General features: G+C 40.9%; 1 protein-coding gene across 1 annotated transcript; it reads right to left on the bottom strand.

Annotated features, from left to right (window-relative positions):
• Positions 1-3,269: 3,269 nt before the first annotated feature.
• On the bottom strand, positions 3,270-17,197 carry tmem59l (transmembrane protein 59-like; the record flags this gene model as incomplete). Its single annotated transcript, XM_080833394.1, has 8 exons — positions 17,027-17,197; positions 15,146-15,251; positions 14,531-14,625; positions 9,933-10,085; positions 5,377-5,485; positions 4,713-4,827; positions 3,669-3,786; positions 3,270-3,425 (listed from the first exon to the last, which is right to left on the bottom strand). Exons 1-8 carry the CDS (start codon positions 17,189-17,191, stop codon positions 3,270-3,272), a joined length of 1,017 nt encoding a protein of 338 aa, XP_080689520.1. The 5' UTR covers positions 17,192-17,197.
• Between the last annotated feature and the right edge of the window lie 9,319 nt (positions 17,198-26,516).

Raw genomic sequence — 26,516 nt, 5'->3', positions numbered from 1 at the left:
CAAATGTGGACCATGCAAAATCCTCACTGTCCTTACAAGTGAACACACACAGTGCCTACATTGTTTGCTGGTCTTTATTAGTCTAACACATACCTACAGCTCTGGTACAAGATACAGTGTTTGAATTAACAAAAAGAATAAAACAGTATTTCATGAAAGAATCAGCTGAAATGGCCCCTTCATTTTGTATTTGGCCACACGATTCTTTTGAAACTTGAACAGTGCCTGTCTCTCGGTGTGTGTGCACATGGGTGGGTATGTTTTATGTGAGTCAGACTCAAAGATGTGTTCCAGATGCTTCAAGAATGGGCTCCTCATACATTATTTACCATTCCCTACCCTTAATCCCATGCCTATGGAAACACATGCTGTGAGAAGAGGTTTTGGACGTACACATGCTCATTGAGAGGTAAAATAAAAGATTCACAAGCAAGGGAAATATGTATTACTTATCTTACTATTTAACATTATGTAATTTATGCTTGTTTGTATTGTGGCTAGTGATATTGTTCTAAACAGTGGAAAATCAGACCAAGGCAGAGTTCTCGATCAGATTTCATTTATACTCATCACCGAAAAACATGTTCAGGGTTCTGTTTGTTACTTGTTCCCCACTAAAGCCAGCTTGCTCTTTGGCAATGATGTTTTCTGCTGTAGGTTTCAGCCTTTTGAAGGACTTTAACATCGCTTAGCCAGGTTGCCTTTCTTTTGAGTCCATGCGGAAGACAACTGTCCCGTTTGCCAGATCTTGTAGCAAATCTTGTTCAGCATGTCAAGAGTAGTAGCCCCACCTTGTCAGATAAGTTACAAGGGAATGTTGTCAATTCCTGGAGCTTTTCCATTCTTCAATGATCGAATTGCTGCTTCTACTTCATCTCCGAGCCGTATAGAGAATTGGCAATAGCAAGAAGGAAATTACAATGGTATGGCCACATCACAAGATCATCAGGATTGGCAAAGGCCATTGTCCAGGACACGGTGGAAGGAACAAGAAGAAGAGGCAGACAAAAGAAGACATGGGTGGATAACATCAGAGAATGAATTGAGGCAGACATTGCCACAACACAAGTTTAGACTAAGAACCGGCAGGAATGGAGCGCTGTCCGGATGTATGTCTGCAGAAGGATTAAGGGACTCGTAGCGTAGCATAGCCCCACTGACCACAGAAAACGAATGCATATACACTCAGAGGAAGACGGTTAAGAGGAGACTGTCTTTTTATATTGTGTCCTACAGTTCACTTTCAACTGTTTGGGTAAATACATTTTGTCATCACCTTGATTTGGAAAAGTTCTTCTGGACAAAGTTGCCTTCTCCTGTCTAATCAGCATGCACACACACACACACACACATGCACATACACACGTAACACACATTAACAAAGACTCATGAGAACTAAACACAGGAGCGAAGTCTTTAAGTACAACATGAAAACACTTTTATTTGTTGTGTATTGCATACCATATCATCAGGAAACCATTTGAAAGGAGAAATAAAAAGGGGATGGGTCTTAAAGACGTGTAGTAGGGTATCCCCTACAGCTTGCTTTGACCTTGTGGTTTACATCAGCACTGCATGGCTTTAGGACAATAATGGCCCATCCCCACCTGTCCTGATCCGGAGCTTATCACACGACCTATACTTGACATTTACATGGAGTTAGAAACACAAAAGGAGCACAAGAGCACAGGAGTCTTTCTGCCACTGGGACATGAGCTGCGGGTTTAGGGTCTCGTAGCATACTTACATGCAACGTGGCTAAAACAGCGTGACCGAACAGTGCCAAGAGTAACATGGGGGAAGAAAAAAAAGGTAATTCTTCAAGAATTGGTTTTAAAGCCAGGTTACAAAAACGATCGATCTTAAAAGCGATATTGTACATATAAGTACTTGGTTAGGAATAAGAGTTGGAAGAGCGGTGTGCTCTCCATAAAAGAAAAATGGATAATACAACAATATCCGTTTTCTCAACTTGACACAGATTTTTAAATTCAACCTTTCATTTTAAGGTCTTTGCCACATGTGAGCTTTAGCTGTCCTTATACTTGGATGCGGACAGTATATCTTGCACAGCAAACATACTGTTATTCACCTGTGGTACACATATCAAGTACACTATAGCCAAAATCTGATGCATTAGCGATCTACAGTTGCGATAGAATGGATCTTCAAAACCCGGAAAAGAAGAGGGTTATAGTTTATGAATAAATATGCATATAAATAAATAAATACATACATACATACATAGTGTTATTTCAAATGGGCCTTGTGTATATTTTTCATTATGTTCTTAATCTGCATGGTGACCAACTGCAGTTTTTCACCTGGTGAAATACAAGCAACAGTAAATACAGCGTCCCTCACTAAAACCCATTGGGAAGGTTCTTGGTGGCAGCCCCTAATTTGGCGCCATGTCACTATCATCAGAGCAGGTAGTCTGCCTGGAAAACAAGCTTCCCATTTTAACACTACTGAATATGTATTATTGCCTTATCTACGTAGTTATACTTGGGCATTACAAACAAATGACTAGCTTTAAAAATGATCTCAAGTAGCATTCTAAACGAAGGTGTCAAATAGCAAGGATTTGGAATATTTACATTCGAGTTGTTGAGTAAAACCACACAGACATTCCTTTGCATCTTTGTGCAGAAGCCTTAGGTAAAGTTACCCCTGTATTGGGGGGGCATCACGGAGTGAAGACAAGCTTGACAATCACCGGTCTACCTCCTCTGGTTCCTATTTTGGTGATGTTAAACAAGTTCAATGAAAGCAGTTCAAAGCCTATAAGCACCAGTGATGTTACCTATGAAACATCGGATCAATACCTAAGAGCAAGGTTACACAATCTTTGATAAAAACGGACACAGTCGGAGGACCTCTGTAATGAGTGACATGATTCCTTAGATGAAATTAGGAATTTAGGTTTCTCTCTGACTCTGGGGTTCTTTTGCATGAACATTACATTCTTATTCTCGTGGATATTTTACCTTCAACTGTCTGGTTGTTTATTCTTCAAATATTTAACAGATTACTAAAAAGAAGTCTGCATTACTTAGAGAAACATTTTGCATTTGTGAACAAGCACACAGGGCCCACACTGTTTTTGTGTCAGACTTTTATAGGGAAACTAGCATACAGATAGGTCATGATTGTTGTGGATAAATGGTGCCATGCATGTTTGTTTTTATAAAATCTGGACTGTCCCCCTAACTGAGAGCAATATTTATGGTTACCAGAGACACAGCACGACCAATTACACAAGCATTTTAAATAGATGTCTTATTCAGGTCAACCTTGACTGGCAGTGGCCCCGCCTCCTTGCTCTCCTCTGGTTGGCTGAGGGCCACAGCAATCACTGGTGTCAGATGATAGGGTTGGACTTTCACATCATCAAGGAACTCCTTGTCTCCATTGATGCTGAGCTGTAATATCAATATGTTGTTTGCAATTAAAATGACAAAACTGAAACTCTCACTGTCAGTTAAATGGATGTGTAGGATGAATTACAACATGTCGAGCATCTGAAGCTCAATCACAGTTGAGACGCAGAACACTCCTGTCCAACTGCAATGGCAGCTCATCTAAAGTGATCATACATCACAGCTGTTGATATGTATGTGTGTATGTATGTATGTATGTGTGTGTGTGCATGTGGTGGGAATTACCTGGTTCTTGATGTGCTGCTCAGGAGCAGTGACTAGACTGGCACAGCTCAGCCATAGCATCACCATCACAGACAGGAAGAGACAGGCGGCCAGGATCCAGCGGGGCAGACCTGAGCGCCTGAGAGAGTGTACACAGCAAGCACATAGAACACCAGGAGCAGAATGTTAGCGGTGGAAGTCTACAATTGATAATTTGATATTTTTTTTATGTAATATGATTTGAAAGTTAATTTTCTGTATTTGTCACTTGGTATACATTTATTGGCATTTACATGAAATTCAGATTTTCTCATGGGAGAGGTCCTATGAGGACTAGCCAGCATCAAGCACTACCTCTCGATCACACAAGAGGGCGCTGCATGATGCAGTCCTCAAGAGGTAGATTATCTTGCCTGGTTCAGTGAGGGATGCAGGAAGAAGATGATGTTTTATCACACGAGTAACTCTAACTGCGTTTGTCAGTGTACTCTTAACTCTGAGCTTTCAGGACCTTATCTTTCAAATGATGTCTCTGTGAATCAGTGGAATATTAAAAGCCTGTTCAGTTTAAAGCCTGATCTGAATATATGACATCTATGTTAAAGCTGAGGGAGAACCTGTGATAACCTGTATCAGTGTTCTAACCTGCCCTCTCAATCTGACAGGTTAAAGTCAGCGCCGTGTACTAATGCATCCTTCGAATTTTTGTTGCCACTACAAAAAAAAATCTATGTTTTAAATCTTTAATAATTTCCTAATAGAAACCTATGAAATTTTGTCCGGCAGAGTTTAAAATGAATAAATTAGAGTCATAGATTTATAACCGGTTATTTGGTATTTAATATAAGGTACAACTATGAAAAAAGACTGTTTGTGAGCTGACTGGTTCATATGCAAATCACGGTGAAACAGCCATGCGGGGATGAATGTAAATAACCCAACGTCCGCAGATACCCAGATGGGTGCATGGACTCTGATGATGCTGGTGAAATGGCTGGTGCATCAGAACCCAAACGAGTGCAGACCAACCCAATCCCCACTGGCCCCTTTTCCCTGCCTCCTCACCTTGACATGCAGCCCAGGAAGTCGTGCTCTGCTGCAGGGTCCTCTGCATGCTGGGCGGCGTGCTTCCCCTTGGCCACTGCCTTTGCTGCACTTTTCTCCCCATGAGACCTCACACCTGCAACGGCAGTGCGGGGAAATGCAGGCAATGAGTGGCAGCCTATTGATTTTTCTGGTTCCTCTGCGCTGCGCCAGCCACAGCTGCAACTCTCAGTGGGGTTCTAATCAACCTGCTCCAATTGCCAGGGTGTAACGCGTTTAGTTTATGGTTGTGTGTGTATGTGTGTGTTGTTATGTGTGAGCGAGAATATATGTGTGTGTGTAGACTGGAGGACGGCACACAGTGGAAGGTATGAGTGAGTGTGTGTGTGTGTGTGTGTGTGTGTGTGTTTAGGTGGCATTTTCCACAGCAGTTGTCTTTGTGAGAATGTGTGTCTGTCAACGTTCAAGGGTAGTGTTAATTTCAAGTGTCAACGTAGCATATATGTTTTACATCCGTGTTGATATGTACAGGTACCGTCAACTTCATGTTCATACACGTCTATTCACACGTCATACATGCGCTTGCATCACGTCTGCCTATGCATGCACCTGCAACAGCGTTTTCTCTGAGTACACAGGGGGTGTTGTGTTTTCTGTGCTCGTAAGTACTGCGAGCTGCCCTCACCTGCGTGTGGTCGCTGGGTGTGGGTGTTGGCGGAGGGCCAGGGCTTGTCTGCCACACTGGAGCGGGGGGCCTGCAGCTCGGGCAGGGAGTACTCGATCTCAGGCTGGCTCTGTGTGACAATGACAGCCAAAGAAATGATGGGCCGTGGTTAAAGACACATTTCTAGTCACCCTCAGTAATGCATTGTGTTAAAGGTGCATTCCAGCCACGTTCTTTAACTGATTTTCTACGCACAGCTGGCTTTGAGAGGAGGCAGCATTTTTTAAGAAAATGTGACAAAACATAGCAAACAGACACACTGCCATTTTGTCCACAGAGCGAGATGAATGACGAAAGGAAAACCATACATCCCTTAATGAAATACACCTTTTTTTGAGAAAGACAGAATATCAAGCACTTGTGAGCAAAAATATCTACATGCTGTGTTAAAATGTGTGTAGTAATATGCACAGCCATACTAAAGCTTTGTATGGCATGAAAAAGCATTTCCCTTTAAATGACTGCACTGCAGCGAATCTAGTATCTGACACAGCAGGTTCAGATATAATTTATAACGGAGCGAAACAAACCTAGGGGAATAATGGAGGTCATGCCACCATCGAAATGGACTATTGTAAATGAAATAGTAACCAGTCTGACAATATCCGACTGAATTTAGCTAATTTCAAATCGGGTTCATGTCCTTAAGCAGGTTTGAAAGCGCATAAAAAGGGAACCAAATACTGCATTTTTCTTCCCTAAAAAACACTGTATTCCTATTGCCGAAGTTTGTGGTTGCATCTTCCCTTAGCACTTAGAGCACTTAAGTGTACACTGTAATTAAAACCAAAACAATGAAATTACATCTCTGAAAATAGCATAAATTCAATGAAAATCATCACATTGAAAAACAGGAGAAGGATGAACATTGCAGTGCAGTTAATCTGAGGCGTATTATTCCAACTACAGCCTAGGTTTACATACATACCATTTACATAAACACTTTATGAAAAGGAAGAACATTTCATGTGTGCCATCTCTAAACCATTTCTTTAACATTCCTTACACTGCCCTCTAGTGACTACTGGCTGCCTGTTCCCGTTTGGAGCTATAGAAGGCTCGACTATTCCCCCCTTGCTCCAGGAGGTGAGTGGGTCACAGGCTTCCAGCCGTACACACATCAAAAGCATAAGCATCAGGGGTGATTGCCAGGACTCTTCCAGCCTTGGCCGTGTGTGGCTGTGGCAAGACCAGAGACCAGAGAACGGTTCTGCTTTTCATCGGTGTGGCTCAGCATTTTCTCAGCCTCCCCTGGAGAACTCATTAGAGCAGATTTCTGCAACCCTTGTCCCCCCCCCTTCACCACAGCACGTTACGATGCCGCAGGCTCAGGCCCGGGCAGAGCAGGCAACCGCAAGGGCACCTTCAGCAGGGAGGAGACCTTCGTCAGTTCTGCACACAAGGAGAGGGCCAATTGCAGAACCCGACTCGTCCTGACGTCTCTGTGCTTCAATGGATATGAAAGGTTGCATCCCTGTCATACAGAGGAATCATTCACAGAACATTACCCGACGAAACGCATATAAATGAGATGAAAAGGCAGGTTCTCAAGGTTGACACAAATGGAAGACTTGAGGGGAAGCAAACAGTTCCTCTGTGCATTAGAGTAGATTTAACAGCAGACCATTTAAGATAATTATGTTTGATTGGAGGGATGTGGTACAACTGCATATAGGCTCTCAATAAGCCTTTACCTTTCTCAATGTCGACTAGAGAGGACACGCTCAATGGTGGCCACTGCCAGTGAAGCATAAAATATACATAACCAGGTCCTTGTTAATCTGAGCGGGAAAATATCACACAAAAGCAAAGAGAGAACCAGTGGCTCTTTCACAAATGGTTGTACCTATACCGGTGAGATTGTCTGACAACATTAACTCCAGATGTAATGTCGGCAGACAAGAAAAGGAAGGACCGTCTGAGGAAGTTATTAGTAACTGGCCACAATCTGGTGGAATGCTGCTGTCAGAGAAATGACGTGCATCTGTCATACATTAGTGCAAAACCCTGACGCAGGTGCTCCAGTGGCTTTGGAGCCTGAGCAAGCAAGCCAAGGAGCCGTCATTTAATTAGAGATAAACTGTTTCCCCTTATTTAGGCTCCTTCTCTCTTCCTCCCCCTCATCCTCTCTATCTGAATGACAATCTCTTCCATTCATTTTCACAGACCATGCAATGTATCGGCGGAGGGAATCTAAACAAGACGCCAAACTTGATTCCAAACAACTCCCCGGGCCTGATCAGGATGGAGTGTGGTGGTCAGATCTGTTTACTTCTGTTGCCCACCAGAGGAAGCTGCTTAATTCTGGCTGATTACTTCCAAGGCCTCCTCAGCAGCCCAGACATGATGACTAAACAGGGGTAACATTGCTGCCATGCCTTAAGTGGATCTTTAGGGAACTCTCCAGATGGGAGAGCAAAGTGTGGGGGTTCATTCAGTACTCTAAGGTTCTGAGAAGTATTTTGAAACGAAGATAAAGTATTGATGAACATCATTAGTTGTGCTTCTTCAAACCAGAATGCTAACACAGCTCACAGGTAAATGTCCTGTGAAGCAGGACGCAAAGGTTTTTTTTTTGTATCTGACCAGACCACAGAGAGGTTTGACACATGAACCAAGAATGAACCGGTAGTAAACCATTGCTTAAGAGGAGGATCTGCGAGATGAACAGTGAGGATGTTTGCACAAGGCTGATGATCGCCAACATCCGAGGATTCCAGAGTAATTCACCTGTTTCACCGAGGCGCTAGGCCACAATTTACTCTACACAAGCACCCAGATTAATCTCTTCCATATGACACGCAGTAATGTTAACCCCTTCAAAAATAAATAAAAAGAAAAGCCTTAAGCATCCCTATGATTTCTGCTTCTCTCGTGTACTGCTGTGATGGCGAGTCCTGTCCTAAAAGGGCATTATGGGAACGGCAAAATTGCCCTATAATCTTTGCAAGCTGTTCTCCCAGCATGCACCTCACTGACAAGCTCCACTCCACCATGCCGCAAAACCAGCCAGAGAAAAATCACACTGCCGTGCCTCTTCCTATCACTCTCACTGGCCCGTGGCTCCCTTCTCCAGAAGGGGCTAATTCAGTGCACTCAGTGTTGGGTTTGTATGTCTGCGGTTGAGTGTCCTCTTTTTCCACACTCTTTTTCTGACTGTCACTCAACCTTAAAGTTTTTTTTAGCTGTTGTTGTAGATCTACTTTTGTCCGGGTGCCGTGAGTCAATCCTAAACACAATGGACAGAGAGCCAGATGAGCTTTAAACATAGGGCCTGGCTTGTCCTCTCTCTCTCTCTCTCTCTCTCTCTCTCTCTCGCTCACTCCATCCCACCCGTCCCTTCCTCCCTGCCTGCTTTCTGCTGCATGTCACAGCAATAAAAAGAGCACATCCATCTTCTCCAGGGCTAAAAGTGGAAAATGGCGACAGAATGATAACGTTTTTATTCCACGGTCTGGTTTCCCGTAACTTTTTATGTCTCATCACTTCCCCCTATCCCTGTCAATGTGTCTGTTTCCTCTCACATTTTTGGGAACTTATTTTATTCACAGCCTTTTGACATTTGACATAACTTCCTTTCTTTGATGCCTTCATATATTAAATATTCTCATATTTCATACCTCATATTCTATACTAATTAACTTGTAATAATTAACTTGTCCAGATTATAATAATTTACTTTTGTCCAGAAATAGTGTTAATGGCTTTAAAGAAAAAAAAAGATACATATTTTTGCCCTTTACCAGTTCTGCTTCTGAAACCACCTCTGCCCCTTAAAGAACTCTTCCTCCAAAAAGTGCACTCTTCCTCCAAAAAGTCAATATCTGTGAGATATGCATGCTCACGTTATACTTATTAGCAGCGAGGCTAGCTATCTACTATGTGTTTCAATGGATTTTTGGTCTAAGCGTTAGCAATAACCTAACAATAATGGGCTAGAGAGCTTCAGTTAAGACCTACAATACTCTGCAACATTCATGTTGCACATACACAACTAACCGAGTAATGTAGACATAAAAAAAGTCGTGTGGATAGCTTAATTCACATAAAATATTTCCGCCGCCATCTCGGTACGATTTTGAATCTACCGTTAATTCAACTCAAGCAATCTGTCCATCAACATATAAAGCCCGCCCTGACAATTTGATTGGCTAGATACGTTTCGGATCTGTGATAATTTCTCCCCAACGGAGCTGTGCCAGACCAAACTTCCAGACCAAAAATGTTGTGGACGGGGTTCAGTCTGGTATCCAGGCTAATAATTGTATACTTGGTGAGGCTTTAAACCATTGCACTACACTATATTCCATTACTCAGGGAATGAAGAGTGTTTCAAACAGACAGTTTATATGATTTTTACGGAGGTTCTGTAACACAGTTCACCTACAAGTTCTAGTTGAAGTCCATGCACCAACATCTTATTATTACACTGAGCATAAAGAGATTACACAGCAGTAGATTAAAAGATCCATAGTGGATGGTTACCAAGGCTTTTGGGTACTATGGCCATTTCTCACCTGGAAGACCACCACCTTGCCATCATCAGCTTGCAGGTAGAAAGTCCAGGTGGAGGAGATGAAACTCTGGGCAGAGCTGATGATGTCATTGCACCAGCTAGACACAGCTTCCATCACTGACACAGGCTTAGGTCGGTGGGCCATGGCCTTTAGCTACAGGAAGAGACAGGACAGTCAGCACCAGAAAGCTACAAACAAATTTAGTGGTTATTGGATCAGGGGTACGTTTCCAAAAAGCTTACAAACAGGTTTAGGAGTTTCTGAAACAGGGGTATGTTTCTCAACCACGTTAGCAACTTACATGGCTTGAACCATGCTGGTATGAACCAGGTGTTTGCAAACACTGTAATGAAGTTATGTAGTTCGAACTACAGCCCCCAACCTGTGGTTAGAAGCTTAATTAAGTCGTTCTTTTGTTCTTCTCATTTTGAACAGCAACAATTCAAAAACATCCAATATAAATGCTCTTTATCAAACTTAACGGTTAACCGTTACCAGTGTTGTGCATGAACACGTTCATTTTTACGAGAACGATGAACTCAACGAAACTTAAATAGAAATAATGAATTTGAACGGTGAACACGTTCATATTATCTGGGTCCGGTGCAACTGAGGTCTAGCTAAAATGTTACGGAATGTTTTCCTTCTACTGAGGAAAGACGCTTTCTAAATCGAATGCTTGCAACCGGTCATTGCTCAGTACCTGTTAAAAAGGCCATAGTAATTATTGCCAAGACAGAGCATGTTTCGGTAAATGACCATATTTGGTAATTGCGTTGGTCATGTGATAGTGTTTTGATTTCTCTTCACGGTTTATTTAGATGGAGTGGCAGTTAACTTCGGGAATATTTTCACATAATTGAACGTTGCACTTTGTTGAAGTTGTGTGCGTCCATGTAGCTTATATGTAAGTTTGACTTTGTAGCCTACCTTGTCATTATGTGTTTGTTATAGTTTAGCTTGCTCATAATTGTTACGAGCACTGTCACTTAATTAATCCATCATGATGGTAGTGTTCGTGAACTGGCTTAGCATGAACTCACTTAGCATAAACTGCTAATGTACAAATTACATGTTACAGCAGGGGTCTTCAACAGGGGGTCCGCGGAGGTACTGCAGGGGGGTCGTGAAATCTTTGGGTGATAAGACAATTTTTTTTAATATTTCTAATTTTTTTGCTTAGATTTTGAAAAATAAATAAAGAGAAATAGACACTGTACAAGGTCAAAAAACGTTAATTGTAACTGAAAAATAAGTCTGAGAGGATTTGCGAGGTGTATTAGCCCCCTCGCTAATGTTAGCATGCTACTACCTACAAAATTAACAACTTGCTAGCGGTGTGATTGGTTTGTTGACCTGTCAATCTCACTATAACATCTATGTTGTCAACACAACTCCATGCGCCAGACTCCTCCTCCGTCATCCGTTGGATTGTGTCAGTCAGGAGTTATTGAAAAGAAGATACATCTCAAAAATGTGGGAGGATGTGCGCCATCGACAGATGCTTGAGGATTCACTGTCCCTTTTTTATGTATGATGAAATAAAAACATATATCTGTGAATTATTTTAATAAGTTGTTATTAATTGTTAGCTCAGAGTTGTTTGCAAGATGTATGTTTATAAATGGCAGTGGCACGGCCACCCTGTACCTTTCATGTTGTTAAATGTTAAATTAAATTAAATGTTAAAAAATAAAAATGTTAATGAATATATTAACCTTTGTATTATTTGAATAGCTTAGTATTGAATACACAATAACAGGATAGCTATGTTTATTTGGCACTAGGCCCAGTATATTATAAACAAAATTGTATGCAATTTATATAGTAGGGGGTCCCTGCTCATCTCGCCATCAGTTTGGGGGTCCCTGGCCTGAAAAACGTTGAAGACCCCTGTGTTACAGGGTTTACCTTTACTAACTATTGAGCGGTCTTACATGCTCTTGTACATGCTCTTGTATATCTTAGATTAAGCCAGTCGCATATCATTGCTTAAGAGGTTGCATTCTTACCGTTAGTTCCCTGTATAATTCATTATTTAAATGGTACAACAGGGCTGTGTATCTGATAAAGTTTCCGACAGTAAAAATCGCACCTTTCTGTGCAAACTATGTCCTCCTGGAAAATTAGCAATTATTTAAAAAAATTAAAATGAACTGAACTGAACAATGAACGAGTTCAGAATTTAAATGGTGAACTATGAACGTGAACGATTCATATTTACTTGTATGAACTGAACTTTGAACTAGTTCATGAGAGGTGTGAACGTGCACAACACTGACCGTTACCCAGTTGTACGTTTTCAGATAACGGAAGGCACCAGCTCCCCTGTGGATTAATTAAAGCCTATACTTCAGCTGATATTTTATTTATGGAGAATGAAGATGGCAAGTTAACTCGAAAAGCAAATTGGCTCATTTGTTAGTTAGCTAGCAAGCAACCACATAGCTAGCTGTCAATAACATTATGCAATGACAGTCAAAACATACCTAGATGGTAACTGACATTAGTTTGAGATTTTCAAAGTTACTTTAATAACACAATTGTGGATTATAAGTACTAGTAACCAGTGTCAGCTAACATTAGCCAACAACATAACAATGCATTTAGTTTACTTTGCCCAGTATATCGGCAGTGTGACTCCTACCTAACTACAAGATTTCATACACTTCCATTTAAATTAGTTAGTAAATGTTTTATTTAGTGCTGTCAAACGATTAAAATATTTAATTGCGATTAATCGCATTTTTGACATATTTAACTCAAAATGAAACGAGATTAATCGCAAATTTGTATCTATTCTAAATGTCCCTTCAATCATTTTTTTCCATAATTTTTTATTTATTTTAATGTTCTTATCAACATGGAAAAGTGGATTGGCTTGCTTTATGCAAATGTTTTGTTTTGCCAAAAATGGGCGGTACAAAATACAATTATAAAGTGCACATTTCAGGTAAAAAAGGACTCAGCCTAAAGTGCAGTTAAACCATGGCTTAATATTTTCTTTTTTTCAAGTTTGCTGGGAACATAGAAGTCAGGCCTCTTATTTCAGAAACAATGAACCGTAACAGTTAGGTTACCTATAAAAGTAAGCCTACTACTTCTTTGCTTTCAGCCAGCTGCCTGTTGACATTTTCAGACAATAGTGAAGCTCGCTTCTTTTGCATATCACTACTTTTAAATGTAAACTTTCTATTTAGAAGCTTTTTATCATCTATTTCGCCGTATCGCGCTCACCATTCACTCAAACCGTAACGTTAGCCTCCTACACAGTTCGCGAAGCCAAAAAGAATGTTAATCGTGCAATAAAACAATTGACAGCGTTAAAATGGGTTTGCCTTAACGCCGTTAATAGCGCGTTATACTGACAGCACTAGTTTTATTTGAAAAAGTTAACAATTGCATCATATTTCTTATATTCGAAAAGCTTCATATCCTAACCATATTAATTGGCTTATAATGCATCATCCCATTGCAAAAAGTGTGCAGTAATAATACTATGACAGAAACATTAAGAAAGCGAAAGCAGCTGGCTGTTGTGTTAGCTCACTACCAACTCTGTTCAATCTTTGCAGTTTTCCTGTAATAATGCTGTGTTCATCATCCCCCATCTATCTTCAAAAAATACACTTTGTTAAACAGAATACACAAGAATACGACAACAGATTGCCCTCATATCTACATAAAATGTAATTGATTAACAGAAATCAGCTGTGATTTGGAGACACAAAGAATGCACGGTTATGTAATTTGTGCGTGTGCACCATTGTCCCTGCAGAGGAGATGCTAACTGATGTCGACCGACTATGGTAATGTTATAATGACAATATATAGGGGTTATTTTTCAAGAATGACCAGCGGATGCCCTACATTATCCCTTACTTAATATTCTTTGTGGGGCTAATTATGGTGGTTTGTACTAGGAGAACCAAAGGCATTTCCAAGCTAACATGCTATACAAGATTGCTAGCAAACAAGCTGTACTATTTTTGACACAAAGTTTTGGGAAACTGTGGCCCTTCAGATGTTATTTTAACGATGCATCATACCTTAGTACCATAGTGCTAACCTTTGTTGTTGTACAAGAAACACACTCCAGGCTGATTGCTTGGTTTAAATCAAGGCAAGGAAAGTCTATTTGTGTAGCACTTTCTGACAAATATTGTTAAAAGTGCATTATGTACACATTTACAAAGACAACAACAATATACTGGAACAAAAATAATAATTACAAAAGAAAGATCAAATATAGCATTAAAACGTTAGGTGGTCTAATCATAAACATTATGCCTAAAAACATATGTGCTGAGGAGAACTTAGTCATGCAGTGAATCTCCAGCATTTATAGCATCCCACACACTGAGTGACTTTACTTCATTTGTATGTTCAGGATGAGATAAACTGCCTGTATGATTTGAATGTGTCACACTATGTATGGCATGAATATTAATTAATTAGGTATAGGAGTAGCATCTTTATGTGTGTCTCAATGACAGCATATATGTTTATGCACAGGTGGCTTTCTGGATGCATTTATTGCACGTATCAGTGTTTGCATGTCTGTGCATGTGGACAGGTGTACAGGGTGTCTTTTTCACCTTCTTCCTCTTGATCTCAGGTTCAGCGGGCTGGCTCACACACCCTGTGCTGCACGCCTCCTGTTCAAGCAGCCGGTTATAGGCCTCCTGACAAGCTGTTTTCACACACACACACACACACACACACACACACACACACACACACACACACACACACACACACACACACACACACACACACACACACACACACACACACACACACACACACACACACACACACACACACACACACAATAGCAAATATATTTGCAGATGTATGTAAGCACACACACAAAATGCCACCCACCCATCAACACACACTGTACTGTAGTCACAAAGGCTTGCACACACTGGGGCACTGGATTCCTGTTTCAGTGTATTCAGCAGTGCATCCACTGGTATTGCTACTCTAAATATCTTACCATCCCTTACCATACCAAATATACACACACATACACAGCCCTGAGGGAACATAGCAACAATAGTAATGACAGCCTTATCAGGATTAAAGGCCCACCTCACAACAGAACTAAGGTATTGTAAACTGAAAATGAAAGAATAAAAGTCTCCTGTTTGGTTGCTTGATCCCTTTGACCCTGATCGTAAGGCTCATCTTTGATTAGGCCAACTCACCTCCCTGACATTCCTCTTTACTGGTGTTGAAGCCTGCGTTTCCATTCACAAACTGGCATATCGAGTACAGGCGGCACCCACGATGACAGGCATTCATAATTGAATCCTACATAAAGCAAAACACCTCTTCAGACAACTCTCCAGAGTAAAAAAAAGTACACATTCTCCACAAAGGGTAAAACAACTCATTAACTGCTGTTTACAGTATTGAGTTTGCGTGTGAATCAAGTCATGCTTTCCCATCAAACCTCTGATAAAAGGTTTCTTATATTAACATTTTTTTTATGAACAAAGACTGAAAGTTTCTAGGCATAAAAGATTGCACCAAGAACAATCAGTGAAAAAGATTGTCAAAGCTGGAAATGGACACAGAAAATGGGGGGGGGTAATCCTCAATGGAAGGACCCTCCTTTTGTGTCATCTGATGCCTTGTCTCTATTCACATACAAATTACAAAATAGAATATATAGTTTCTTTGTAAGCACTGAAATTACGTTATAACATGCAAACTTCTGAAGAAGGCCGAAGTGAAATGCCAATAGCGGTATCGCCATGTCGACAGGGCCCAACAGCATACATTTTCACAATAATTAACTTGCTACCGGGGAATCAATCACTAAAACAGCGCCAACGCATGGCTGAAATAAAAATGCCGTGGGATAAAGACATTTCTCGTCAGCTTTCGTCGATTTGCGAACTGACATTAATGGATATAGTGTGCTGTTCACCTATGCCCAATTTGACACAAGGACTATACATTTAATGCGCTCAACTCAGTTTATGATGAGAGGTTAAATCCGTGCAGGAATTGACTGCGGCGGCCTGTAACGTTTTCTAAAGAGGCACTTGCCTTGAACGCACCATGCAGTGCATTTGTGACATGAATAAAAGAAGCCCAGAGCATCTATTTTGAGACGTGATTGGCTTTCTCCTGGGACTGTTAATATTAATTCAAATGGATATAAACAGGCGTTCTTTTGAAAGGGACAACCCTCGTTTAGCCTATAGTGCAGCTAAAATCTTCTCTGGCATCTTCCGTGACGCACCTGAGACAAAGTCATAGATTAGAGACAGTGCCTCAAGAACCATCTTGCAGTTTGTAAGTACTGGTCATTTATCGACAAGTGTCAGAATATGCAATAATCTAAAATGTACAAGGGCAGACATCAGTGCTTTCTGTTAGACCCGATTATCCATGGCCCTAGGGGAAAAGGGCTGGTGGAAAATGTCATCCAACAAAAGAGGGATCTGAGAGGCTAGTGGCCATGTCTCTTGAAAATATCAATTCCTATGAAGAATGAAAAAGATGTTTCTTCTAACACTACCAAGAACCATCTATGGCCCCAAAGATGCTGACACTATACCTTGACGTCGGCAACGTTTTCTTTTTTAAGTCAACGATTATCCAAACTACAGCATGCATAATAAATACAAATGCGTCACCATGTAATTCTTTTTCGGTTTCATAGTGATTTGATTGTTGTCTGTGTTTGCGGCAGCAGGACAAAACGTGCTGAAGAAGGACAAAATCGATGAATTTAAGGATTGTCATGCAGATTACGAAATGGTGAACTACTGTAGCTCCACATATATGCAAAATCAAGGCTGCGGATTTCAGAACCAGTAATTTGATTTATATTAGGCGACATACATGCCAATACGCATTTTGCAAACTTTATTGATATACAATTCTGAATGCAGTACATCCTTAATTATTAGAGACTGATCAAGCAGTCCGCATATAGGCTGCGCCTTCTTGCACAATGAAAGAGGAGTTTGTAAATCACGTTCATGATTATGTCATGATATTATACTGCTGGTCTTATTCTATCCCCGACGGATTATCCATGTTGTTCTAAAGCGTTTGCGCAGATTACTTACTTTTGTGGGGCTTTTGTTTTTGATGGTGATCTGGCATTGCTTTTTGCAGTAATTGATGTCGCCTAGTTGGTTGTCAAACAGATCAGAAAATGCAGCCGCCGACCCCAACAGAACCACTGAGACGAGAGCGGAGAAACCGCACACCCTGCCACCGAACTGAAGCATCTCTTCGCCCGATTCAGAAAACAGTTTTGGCGAGCACTGGCGTTATGGCTGGTCCTTGATGCCTCGACTAGCTGTAGCTTTGATACGATCTCTATCTGCCTCGATGATCTGTGCTATGAGACTATGGTGTCGTCACTCTCAGCATCATCACGCACACGGCGCAGCCACCTTGCCATGCTGCTTTTATTTCCCTGCGTTGTATGATACTGCGGTGCAAGGGCTCAGCTGCCCAGGGTGTGTTTCATGTTTAAACCATAATCTTGGAAGTTACTGGGGAATACATCCTTACTGATACTTTAGTAAGAGATGTTACACGTTACTGTGAATTTGCGCAGACGTTCAACTGATACGAATTCATTTTTATTATTTTCTTAGCACGTTTAATGCACTTTATGTAAACCAACAAGCCACGATTAATTGCAGTAATGTTAATTGGGAGGGTCATGTGGAAAGTGAAAATTGTCGGTGGCAATCTTGCAGCACAACTGATTGGGAGATGTCTATGACGGCTCTGAGAGCTCCATACATGGCAACTTAAGAAAACACAAGAACATAGACAAAACATAAGAGAATTAACAAAACATCTTCATCAGTTTGAAAACATATTGTCAGCAATTAGAAAATGCGCAGAACACAGAAACGTGCTGCAATTACACCAAATGACAACAGAAGTGTTTCAAGACACATAAAGGGGATGAACACGTCTGAATTGTGAAAATAAGGTTGGCTTAGGTAGGTTACTACCTGAGTGAAATGACCCGGAAGTATCCAAGCGACAGCCATGATAAACATAGACATGTATAGACCTGTCATGTATATGTATAAACCTATACATGTCTATGATGATAAACTGGTCGAATGATGTATTCCATCGAGGTCAAGGAAAAGTGGTTAGGAAAAGACCATAGGCCCAGGGCCCTGTTCAGACAGTGTTTTTTGCTTTGGAAGGTTGCCAACTGAATGAAATGACCCAGAAGTATATAAGATTTTGATATAGACCACCCCTTAAAAAACACTGTTTTGCTCGTTTAGACTCCATGACTAAACATGTGTAGTGTAACATGTGATAGATATGATTGATTCAATAGTCTAAATTTGTCTAATGGAACAAATTTGCAACTTCAGAGCTAGGTAGCTGACCAAAATCCAAAATGTGTAGCTACATCTTTGCTGAAATGTTAAATGTTTTAGCAGACTTTCTGGCACTTGCTGCAGTGTGACTTCTGGGAGCAGAACCGGCCAGCTCTATAGCTCTATGGAAATTAGTTTACTGATCGAAATACTTTCACATTGAGTACTTTTACTTCTCTCCCCTATAACCTAAATAGCCTACATACAGTGTGGTGATGTGAAAGAATGATGTAAAACTTTTACTGCAACTCCATGTTCAGTTGGTAATTCAATGGCATTTAATGTTAATTAGATTGAAATTGTATCCTTTACATGGCTTATTCTGGAAACTTTCTTTTAGGTGAGTAATGGGTCAACAGGAGAGCTTGGACATATAATAGTATTCATTTGTGTAAAATGAGGCTATGGTGACTGTATGTGTAGATATACAGACAATATGGGATATCCCATAGAAAGGGGAATTACCTGATGCATAAAATCCAGGAGCAGCAGTAACCAGTAGCCAGGGCTTATATGAATGGTGAATGCAAGATATGAGCGGTTGTGAGCTATGATCATTTGAACACCTGGACCAACCTGATTGCAAATGTATTTTATGTTTCTGTTACAGCCAATAAAATATCTTTTGTGGAAAAAACACTGGTGTGGCACAGCATTTTTTCTTCTGCCTTAGTCTAATTAGATCACAATATGTGAATACCAATAACAAGAAAAAGCTGTTGTGTATTGACATCATGGATGCCATTTGTTTACTGCTGACTGAGCATTTAATTCAAGTCAGACAAATTAGACTACCTCTTCTCAGATGCTTGAAGACTAATAAGTTAGACTTGGACAGTGATGTATTATTGGCACACTCAGATGTTACCTGTCAGAGAAGAATGTCGGCATGCCGTAATACATGCCTTGGTGGATCATGTTGTTTGTCGCTTTGTTTGTATGACAACCTGCATGGGTGAAAAAGGCCGTTTTTCCCAGCCACATTCGCAGTCAAATTTGGCCCATTAAGAGTGAGAGACTGCATTGGCTTGGAATGGTATAAATAGGGATGGACCAGCGCGTTGCTGCATATCACGTTTCCTTGATGACACCAGAAAATGAGTACTAAAAAATATAAAATAAAAAGAGGTTATTTAGTCACAACTAAGTATCAAATCTAACCACCTGACTTAATATGAAACACAAGGAGACCTCAAGATGAAGGCAAGCAAATGTTCACACATCTTCACCTCAGTGGCCGTGACTGTACTGGAAACAGTGCCATAGTATGGCTCCCCCTGTAGAAATGAAGCACAATCATCAAGCTCAAAAAGCCATACCTGGTTGAACTCGCTGACATGTCTTTCTTCTGCATCGAGCTGCCATCTCTTGACAGAGACAGCGGTCAAATGAATGGCCTAATGTGGTATGTACAGTACTGTGCAAAAGTTTTAGGCAGGTGTGAAAAAATGCTGTAAACTAAGAATGCTTTCAAAAATGGAAGTGTTAACAGTTTATTTTCATCAATTCTTCATAAATTAACAAAATGCAGTGAAGGAACAGAAGAAAATTCTAAATTAAATCAATATTTGGTGTGACCACCCTTTGCCTTCAAAATAGCATCAATTCTTCCAGATACACTTGCACAGTTTTTGAAGGAACTCGGCTGGTAAATTGTTCCAAACATCTTGGAGAACTAACCACAGATCTTCTGTGGATGTAGGCTTCCTAAAATTCTTCTGTCTCTTCATGTAAACCCAGACAGACTCGATGATGTAGAGATCAGGGCTCTGTGGGGGTCATACCATCACTTGCAGGACTTTCTGTTCTTCTTTAAGCTGAAGATAGTTGTTAATGACATTGGCTGTATGTTTGGGGTTATGTTCCTGCTGCAGAATACATTTGGTGCCAATCATACGCCTCCCTGATGGTATTTCATGATGGATTAGTATCTGCCTGTATTTCTCAGCATTGAGGACACCATTCATCCTGACCAAATTTCCAACTCCACTTGCAGAAATGCAGCCCCAAACTGGAAAGGAACCTCCACCATGCTTCACTGTTGCCTGCAGACTCTCATTATTGTACCTCTCTCCAGCCCTTCGGCGAACAAACTGCCTTCTTCTACAGCCAAATATTTCTAATTTTGACTCATCAGTCCAGAGCACCTTCTGCCATGTTTCTGCACCCCAGTTTCTATGTTTTCGTGCTTAGTTCAGTCAATTGGCCTTGTTTCCTTGTCGGGGTAGAGCTTTTTGGCTGCAACTCTTCCATGAAGACCACTTCTGGCCAGACTTCCCTGGACAGTAAATGTCTGTACCTGGGTACCACTGGTTTCTGCCAGTTCTGAGCTGATGCCACTGCTTGAAATCTTCCGATTTCGAAGGTAAATAAGCTTGATGTGTTTTTCATCAGCTGCATTAAGTTTCCTTGGCTAACCACTGCGTCTACGATCCTCAATGTCTTCTTCAAAAGAGCTTGAACTGCACATTTTGAAACCCTGTCTGCTTTGAAATCTTTGTCTGGGAGAGACCCTGCTGATGCAGTATAACTACGTTGTGTCTTGTTGCTGTGCTCAGTCTTACCATGTAAATGGATACAAAATAAACATTTATTGTTTAAATTTTTCAAAGCATTCTTAGTTCATAGCATTTTTTCACACCTGCCTAAAACTTTTGCACAGTACTGTACATGTCACCACAAACTAGAAGAGATCAACAGTTAACTTGATGGAGCACATGTTAACCAAAATATACACATGTGAACTACAAGATAGTGTTGAATACTGGAATAGCCTACCTCTGACTGGATGAAATGCTAAGCTTCTATCTCAGGAATCCTGCACACCTAAAAGAAAAAAGGCTGTGGTTGTCTTCCTGAGCAGGGGTGCAACGAATAATCAACATAGTTGATTACATTTATGACAAATAGTTAACAACAAATGTAAAAGTCGATAAGTTGGTGATGCCATGGCATGTATTTTCATATCAACTCTAAATACTCAGACACGTAAGCTTCATTACTTTACTGGAGTAAACAACAGCTATGGCAACACTTTGACAACCAAAGATCTCAAAGTGTGGCACCATTTAACTCTTAACTCTGCCAAAAAGGTTGTGAACTGCAATATTTGCAAAGCTGACGTTGCCTGGCATTGGAGCACCTCGGTTTTGCTCGAGTATCTAAAGAGGTGGTACATTGGCTCTTTGGATGATGAATTAGGATAATTAGTTAGCTAGCTAGCTAGCATAGCTAATGTTAGTTTTAAAAGTCATGTTACTTCACATTATGTGCTTTAACGTTTTCTATTTTGCAATAGATCTTTTCTTGATCATAATAATAACAACCTATTGTTCACAATGATCCTGTTCACATTCCAAATGTTTCCAAACTGTACAATGTTAATCCAGAGCCCGCTTGCTATTTAGAAATTCTCTGCTTAAACATTGTATTATTGTCATGGTGACGTTTACCGTATTTTCCCGACTATAAACCGCAGCGTTTATAAACTGTATTACAGTATCTTATGTAATGTTGTAAAACAAACCCATGTATTGACCCCATCCGTGCATTAATCGCAGTTTCCTCATACTGGCTGTTCTCTCTTTACTGACTGGCCACCATTATCACAGGATTAGTCAATATAACTGGCCTAAATACAGATGGTGGTAAGGTAATGATGGTAGGCCCAAAAGGAGTAAAGGGGCTCGACCGGAAATAGGTGTAACAAGAACCCCATTGGGCAGGGCCAATTCCGATTGGATAAACAAGACCGTGACATACAAGAAGGAACAGGAGGAGCCAGATCTCTATAAAAGAGGGGCTTCTTCCTGGAGGTAGTTCATTCTTGCAACTTGCTGAGATTGTTTGAGAAGCTCCATGGACCAGCTCAGTAGTAGTTAACTGCTCTGAAATAAATCGTTCAGTATCTTCACAACCTGTTTGCCTTGGGAAGTTATTTGGGAAGCTTCCAAATCTACGACACTAGCTAAGGACACTTTTAAATAACCTGAAACAATTCAAATGATTTATCCTATCTAGAGCAATAACGCTGACAGGAGGGTCTAGGCTAGTCATTGGAAGATGAAGGTTGTTGGGAAGAGAAGCTTCCATACAATTGCTGGCAGCTCCTAAATCAGTAAGGGCCTGTACAAGATGATGCTGTTGTCCCCAAGAAACTGTTCCAGGCAACAGTAGAGATGTAGCAGAAGACTTGGTGTGATGAGTTTTTTGGGGTTCTTTTTGCTACTAACTGCAATCAGAAAATATTTTTCTATTGTGTCCACACATGCCAACTGGACCCACGACCATCCCTTGTGAGAAAACCTTCAGAAAGTGAAGGCAGATGCAATGCCCCTGTCAAAGTGTAATGAATATCCCCCAGTAATTAATACATTTGTCATGTTATATTTACATCATATATTATATTCAGAGTAATGTTTTAGCCTTTAAGTGATCGAATCATCTTAGATGAAGCATTTTTATAAAAATGACTTAGTTTAAGGATGACTTGATGACCAGGCTCATCATGCATGATTAGGTTGTCATGTTTGTGGGCATGTGTGTGGTTTCAGTACGTGGGGTGGGGATGTGTGAGAAGAATATCCAACTCATGAGAACGAGAAGCCTGCTGGCTTGACTGGAACCTATATTTAATTTTGGTGCTTAATTTTAACCAACTACCCTTTTTAATTCAGAAAACTATAAATACTCTGTACCATTTCCAGTTGAACTCCATTATAGCACTTCATATTTGAGATACATTGTGGATGGACTGAAAATCAGAGCCTATGATAAACGAAGGTATTTTTCTAATCTTTAATTTCATTCTCTTGGGAGGTCTTACCCCAAGTGAAATCTCCACAGTGATGTATTTTATAAAAGTTCTCATAGATAGTACAATAGTGACAACCAGCTCCCTCAGATCAACTCTGGCATTTTTTTCCCCTGCACATTTTGGACTGTGAAAGAGGAAACACGCATATTATTGGGACATGTCATTGGTCGGATTAGGGCTGTGAATGCCATTAGGAGTGAGACTCGATTAGACAAAGTGCTGAAATATATTCCCTGAAGGAGAGGGTGTGCAAATGTTTAACTATCAGTCAAAACAGAAACAACTTTAAACCTCTCTCAAACGTCTGAGGCTTTTAGCAGAACTTCACCCTGATAGTGTTTGTTTAGGACCACTGAGCTGAGCGAGAAGAGTCCCTGGTAGACCTCACAGATTTGTTACAGTGGTGTGAGATACAGAACAGATAGACTAAGCCCAGAAGTTTTTAGAGGAAGTAGATGATGGTCACATTTGTTAGGATGTTTCACCCTCACATAACAGTCTGAGGTTAGTTCAACAACATTATGTTCAGAATGACTGTGGTCAGGAAGACGCTGGGAAATGTTGATCCCAGGTCAGAATGCAGAGAAGTTTAATGCTGAGTGTTTAGGGAATGTCGATGAATATGTTGGAGAAATAGAGTAAATCTGTGAAAACAAACTGTTTCAACAAGAACGCTTAGTCCTTCAAGTCATGTGTACTGTCAGCTGGGGCACAAAGCTGAATGTACTGCATGTACATGGCATGTACTTTAAAGCAAGGCACATGGCGCTGCTACCTCAATAGCGGATTGTGTGCACAATTAACAACATTAGCATAGTTCCTTGATTCCAAATCCCCTGGCATTGTTCTGGGAGACCTGAACTACTGCAACCTGGAGAAATCCTTGCCAAGATTCTAACAGGTTGTAAAATGTGGAACAAGGAAGGAAAACACACTGGACAAACGTAACTTAACTCTCATCAAGGCATATCAATCCTGGATCAAACCACCAATATCCAACTCTGACCACAATGTGGTGCAACTCATTCCAACCTATACAACCAGGTTAAAAAGCAAACAAACGGAGAACAAGGGGATTTGACAGTGGACTCAGAACCACAAAGAGGAACTAGGGGCCTGCTTTGACTGCACTGACTGGGAGGTGCTAAGGGAGGGCACTTTGGAGGAGACATGTACAGTGACAACAAATTACATCAACTTCTGTCTGCAGTCCATCATCCCCATAAAAAAGTTACAATGTACCAAAAGCACGAAATGGAGCTGCAAAGACAAGACAAGGAACTGAGGGGCAAACTCAGGAAGGCAAAGGATGCACACAAGAGACACCAGGAGGAGGCTTTCAAGGCTGGTAACCCCCCAGAAACCAGGACAGATACCAGTAAACACCACAAGTCATGTGTGAACAATAGTGAGTTTGCCTCTACAAACAAACTTATTGCCATTTTCTCCAGGTTTCAAACCAAAGGGAGCTGTGAAAGATGCAGGGAGGAGCTGGTGTCAGTAACTGTGTGGCCTGTAGAGCCAGTGGGTCAGGTGGCTAGCATCTTTAGACAACACACACACACTGTCCCTAAACCTGGAAAACTTCACACATCATCCCACTTCCTTAAAAACACATGTTCCAAGGAACGCAATGATGTTGACCCGTGGCCCTAACCTCTGTATTGATGAAGAACTTTAGTGAGAACCAGCTCTCATATGTGGTTGCTTCCCTGACACCCTGACCTGGTTTAAAACCATTTGGACCCACCAAAACTAAAACCATATGCCAGATTACTGTTCGAGGAGCCTGTCATATACTTGGACAATGTCATCAAAGTGGTCCAGTGGTGTGATCTGAACGCTCTCATACTCAATACTCTCAAAACTGAGATTTTTTTTTGGAGCCACTCAAGACACCCATATTGCTCTGATTAAAATTCACCAGCAAGCCATAAAACAAACATTATCACTGACATACCTGGGGATGTACATGGACAGTGAACTAATGTGGTGGGTCACTCTGTAGAAAACTCTTTCCTAAAAATCTGTACTAAACGGACCATCAGACTGGCTGATAAAATCCCTCTGGACCCTTATCATGTCCTACATGAGGAGTGCCAACTTCTGCCCTCTGTCAAGCGCTTTAGGGTGCCAAACTGCAGGAAAAAAAATAAGTACAAGAACTCTTTTGTTCCTCTCTCTATAACACTGCTCAACTAAACAAGAAGCGCAAGGAGATGATTATTCCCCCCCCCCCCCCCCTATACCTCCATGCCCACCCCCAAACACTTGGAATGAGTCCCCCACAACCAAACAAACTTTGATTATTCCCCCCTGCACACTTACACTCACACATGGATGACGAAACCACTCAAACCCCTCTCAGCGCCTGCAGATGTGCTTTTATAGGTTCTTTTTATGCTGTTAGGTCTTATTCTGTAGATATTGTGTTGTGTTGTTGTGAGTGATTGATGGAACATGTGAGTGCAAGAATAAATCGTCTATCTATCTATCTATATTCCATCCCTGTATTTGTTTTGTCAGCTAGTAGCATTTACTTGCCAGGTAATTAACTGTAAACTGCTGCAGGATAGGATACTGTGAGGCTAACTTTTTTCAGTAACTGTTAAGATGTGATGGCCTGATATATCTTTTTTGATTAAAATGCCAAGTGCAGAGGAACTTTCTGCAGACTTAAATGTATTCATGCTTTTATATTCTTGATTATATAACCCTCAGGGTGGCAGATGTTAAGATGAAGTTTGTTCCAAAATAATTTCAGAGAATTTAAGTTTCCCCTGCTTTTGATCTTCAGAGGTTGATGGAAGGAGCCACTTAACATTTTATTTTGTAGACATTTCAGGTCCATAGCATATGGTTCATGATAACAATGTGGCTTTTCAACTGGATAACTGGTACACACCAATATTGGCATATTATCAATGTAGTCTTTGTGCAAGTGAAAACAGTTAATATGTGTATTGCACATCCGTCATGCCTGTTGGGGTTAGGTGGAGATTATAATGATGCTGTGGACATGGTTTCGTGCTCGGTTTTAATTGCTTGACTAAATAAAGAAGTTCTGAGCGCCGAGCCAAACATCAAAGCGCCCAAGAGGAACCGCACAAACAAACAAGCCAAAATCTTAGCAACGACACTTTCAATAAAGAAATACTAATGACTTCTGACTGCAGGAAGATTTTGGGAGGGGCTTGTGAAGTATTCCACTGGATACTTGGGGTTTCCAGTCGTGCGCCCAAGCAAACCTTTACTCGACTAACATTAACTCACTCATCTCTCATCTTTGCTTAGCGTTTTGAGCAATGGTGCAAATTCATTAACTTGCATAAGACTATTCATTCCACGGTAGTGCTGTGGTCTCTGCAAATGGAACCA

Source organism: Sprattus sprattus, assembly GCF_963457725.1.
Source record: "Sprattus sprattus genome assembly, chromosome: 2".
Lineage (NCBI taxonomy): Eukaryota > Metazoa > Chordata > Actinopteri > Clupeiformes > Clupeidae > Sprattus > Sprattus sprattus.
Note: the sequence above shows the minus strand (reverse complement) of the source record. Positions and strands in the feature narration are given on the sequence as shown.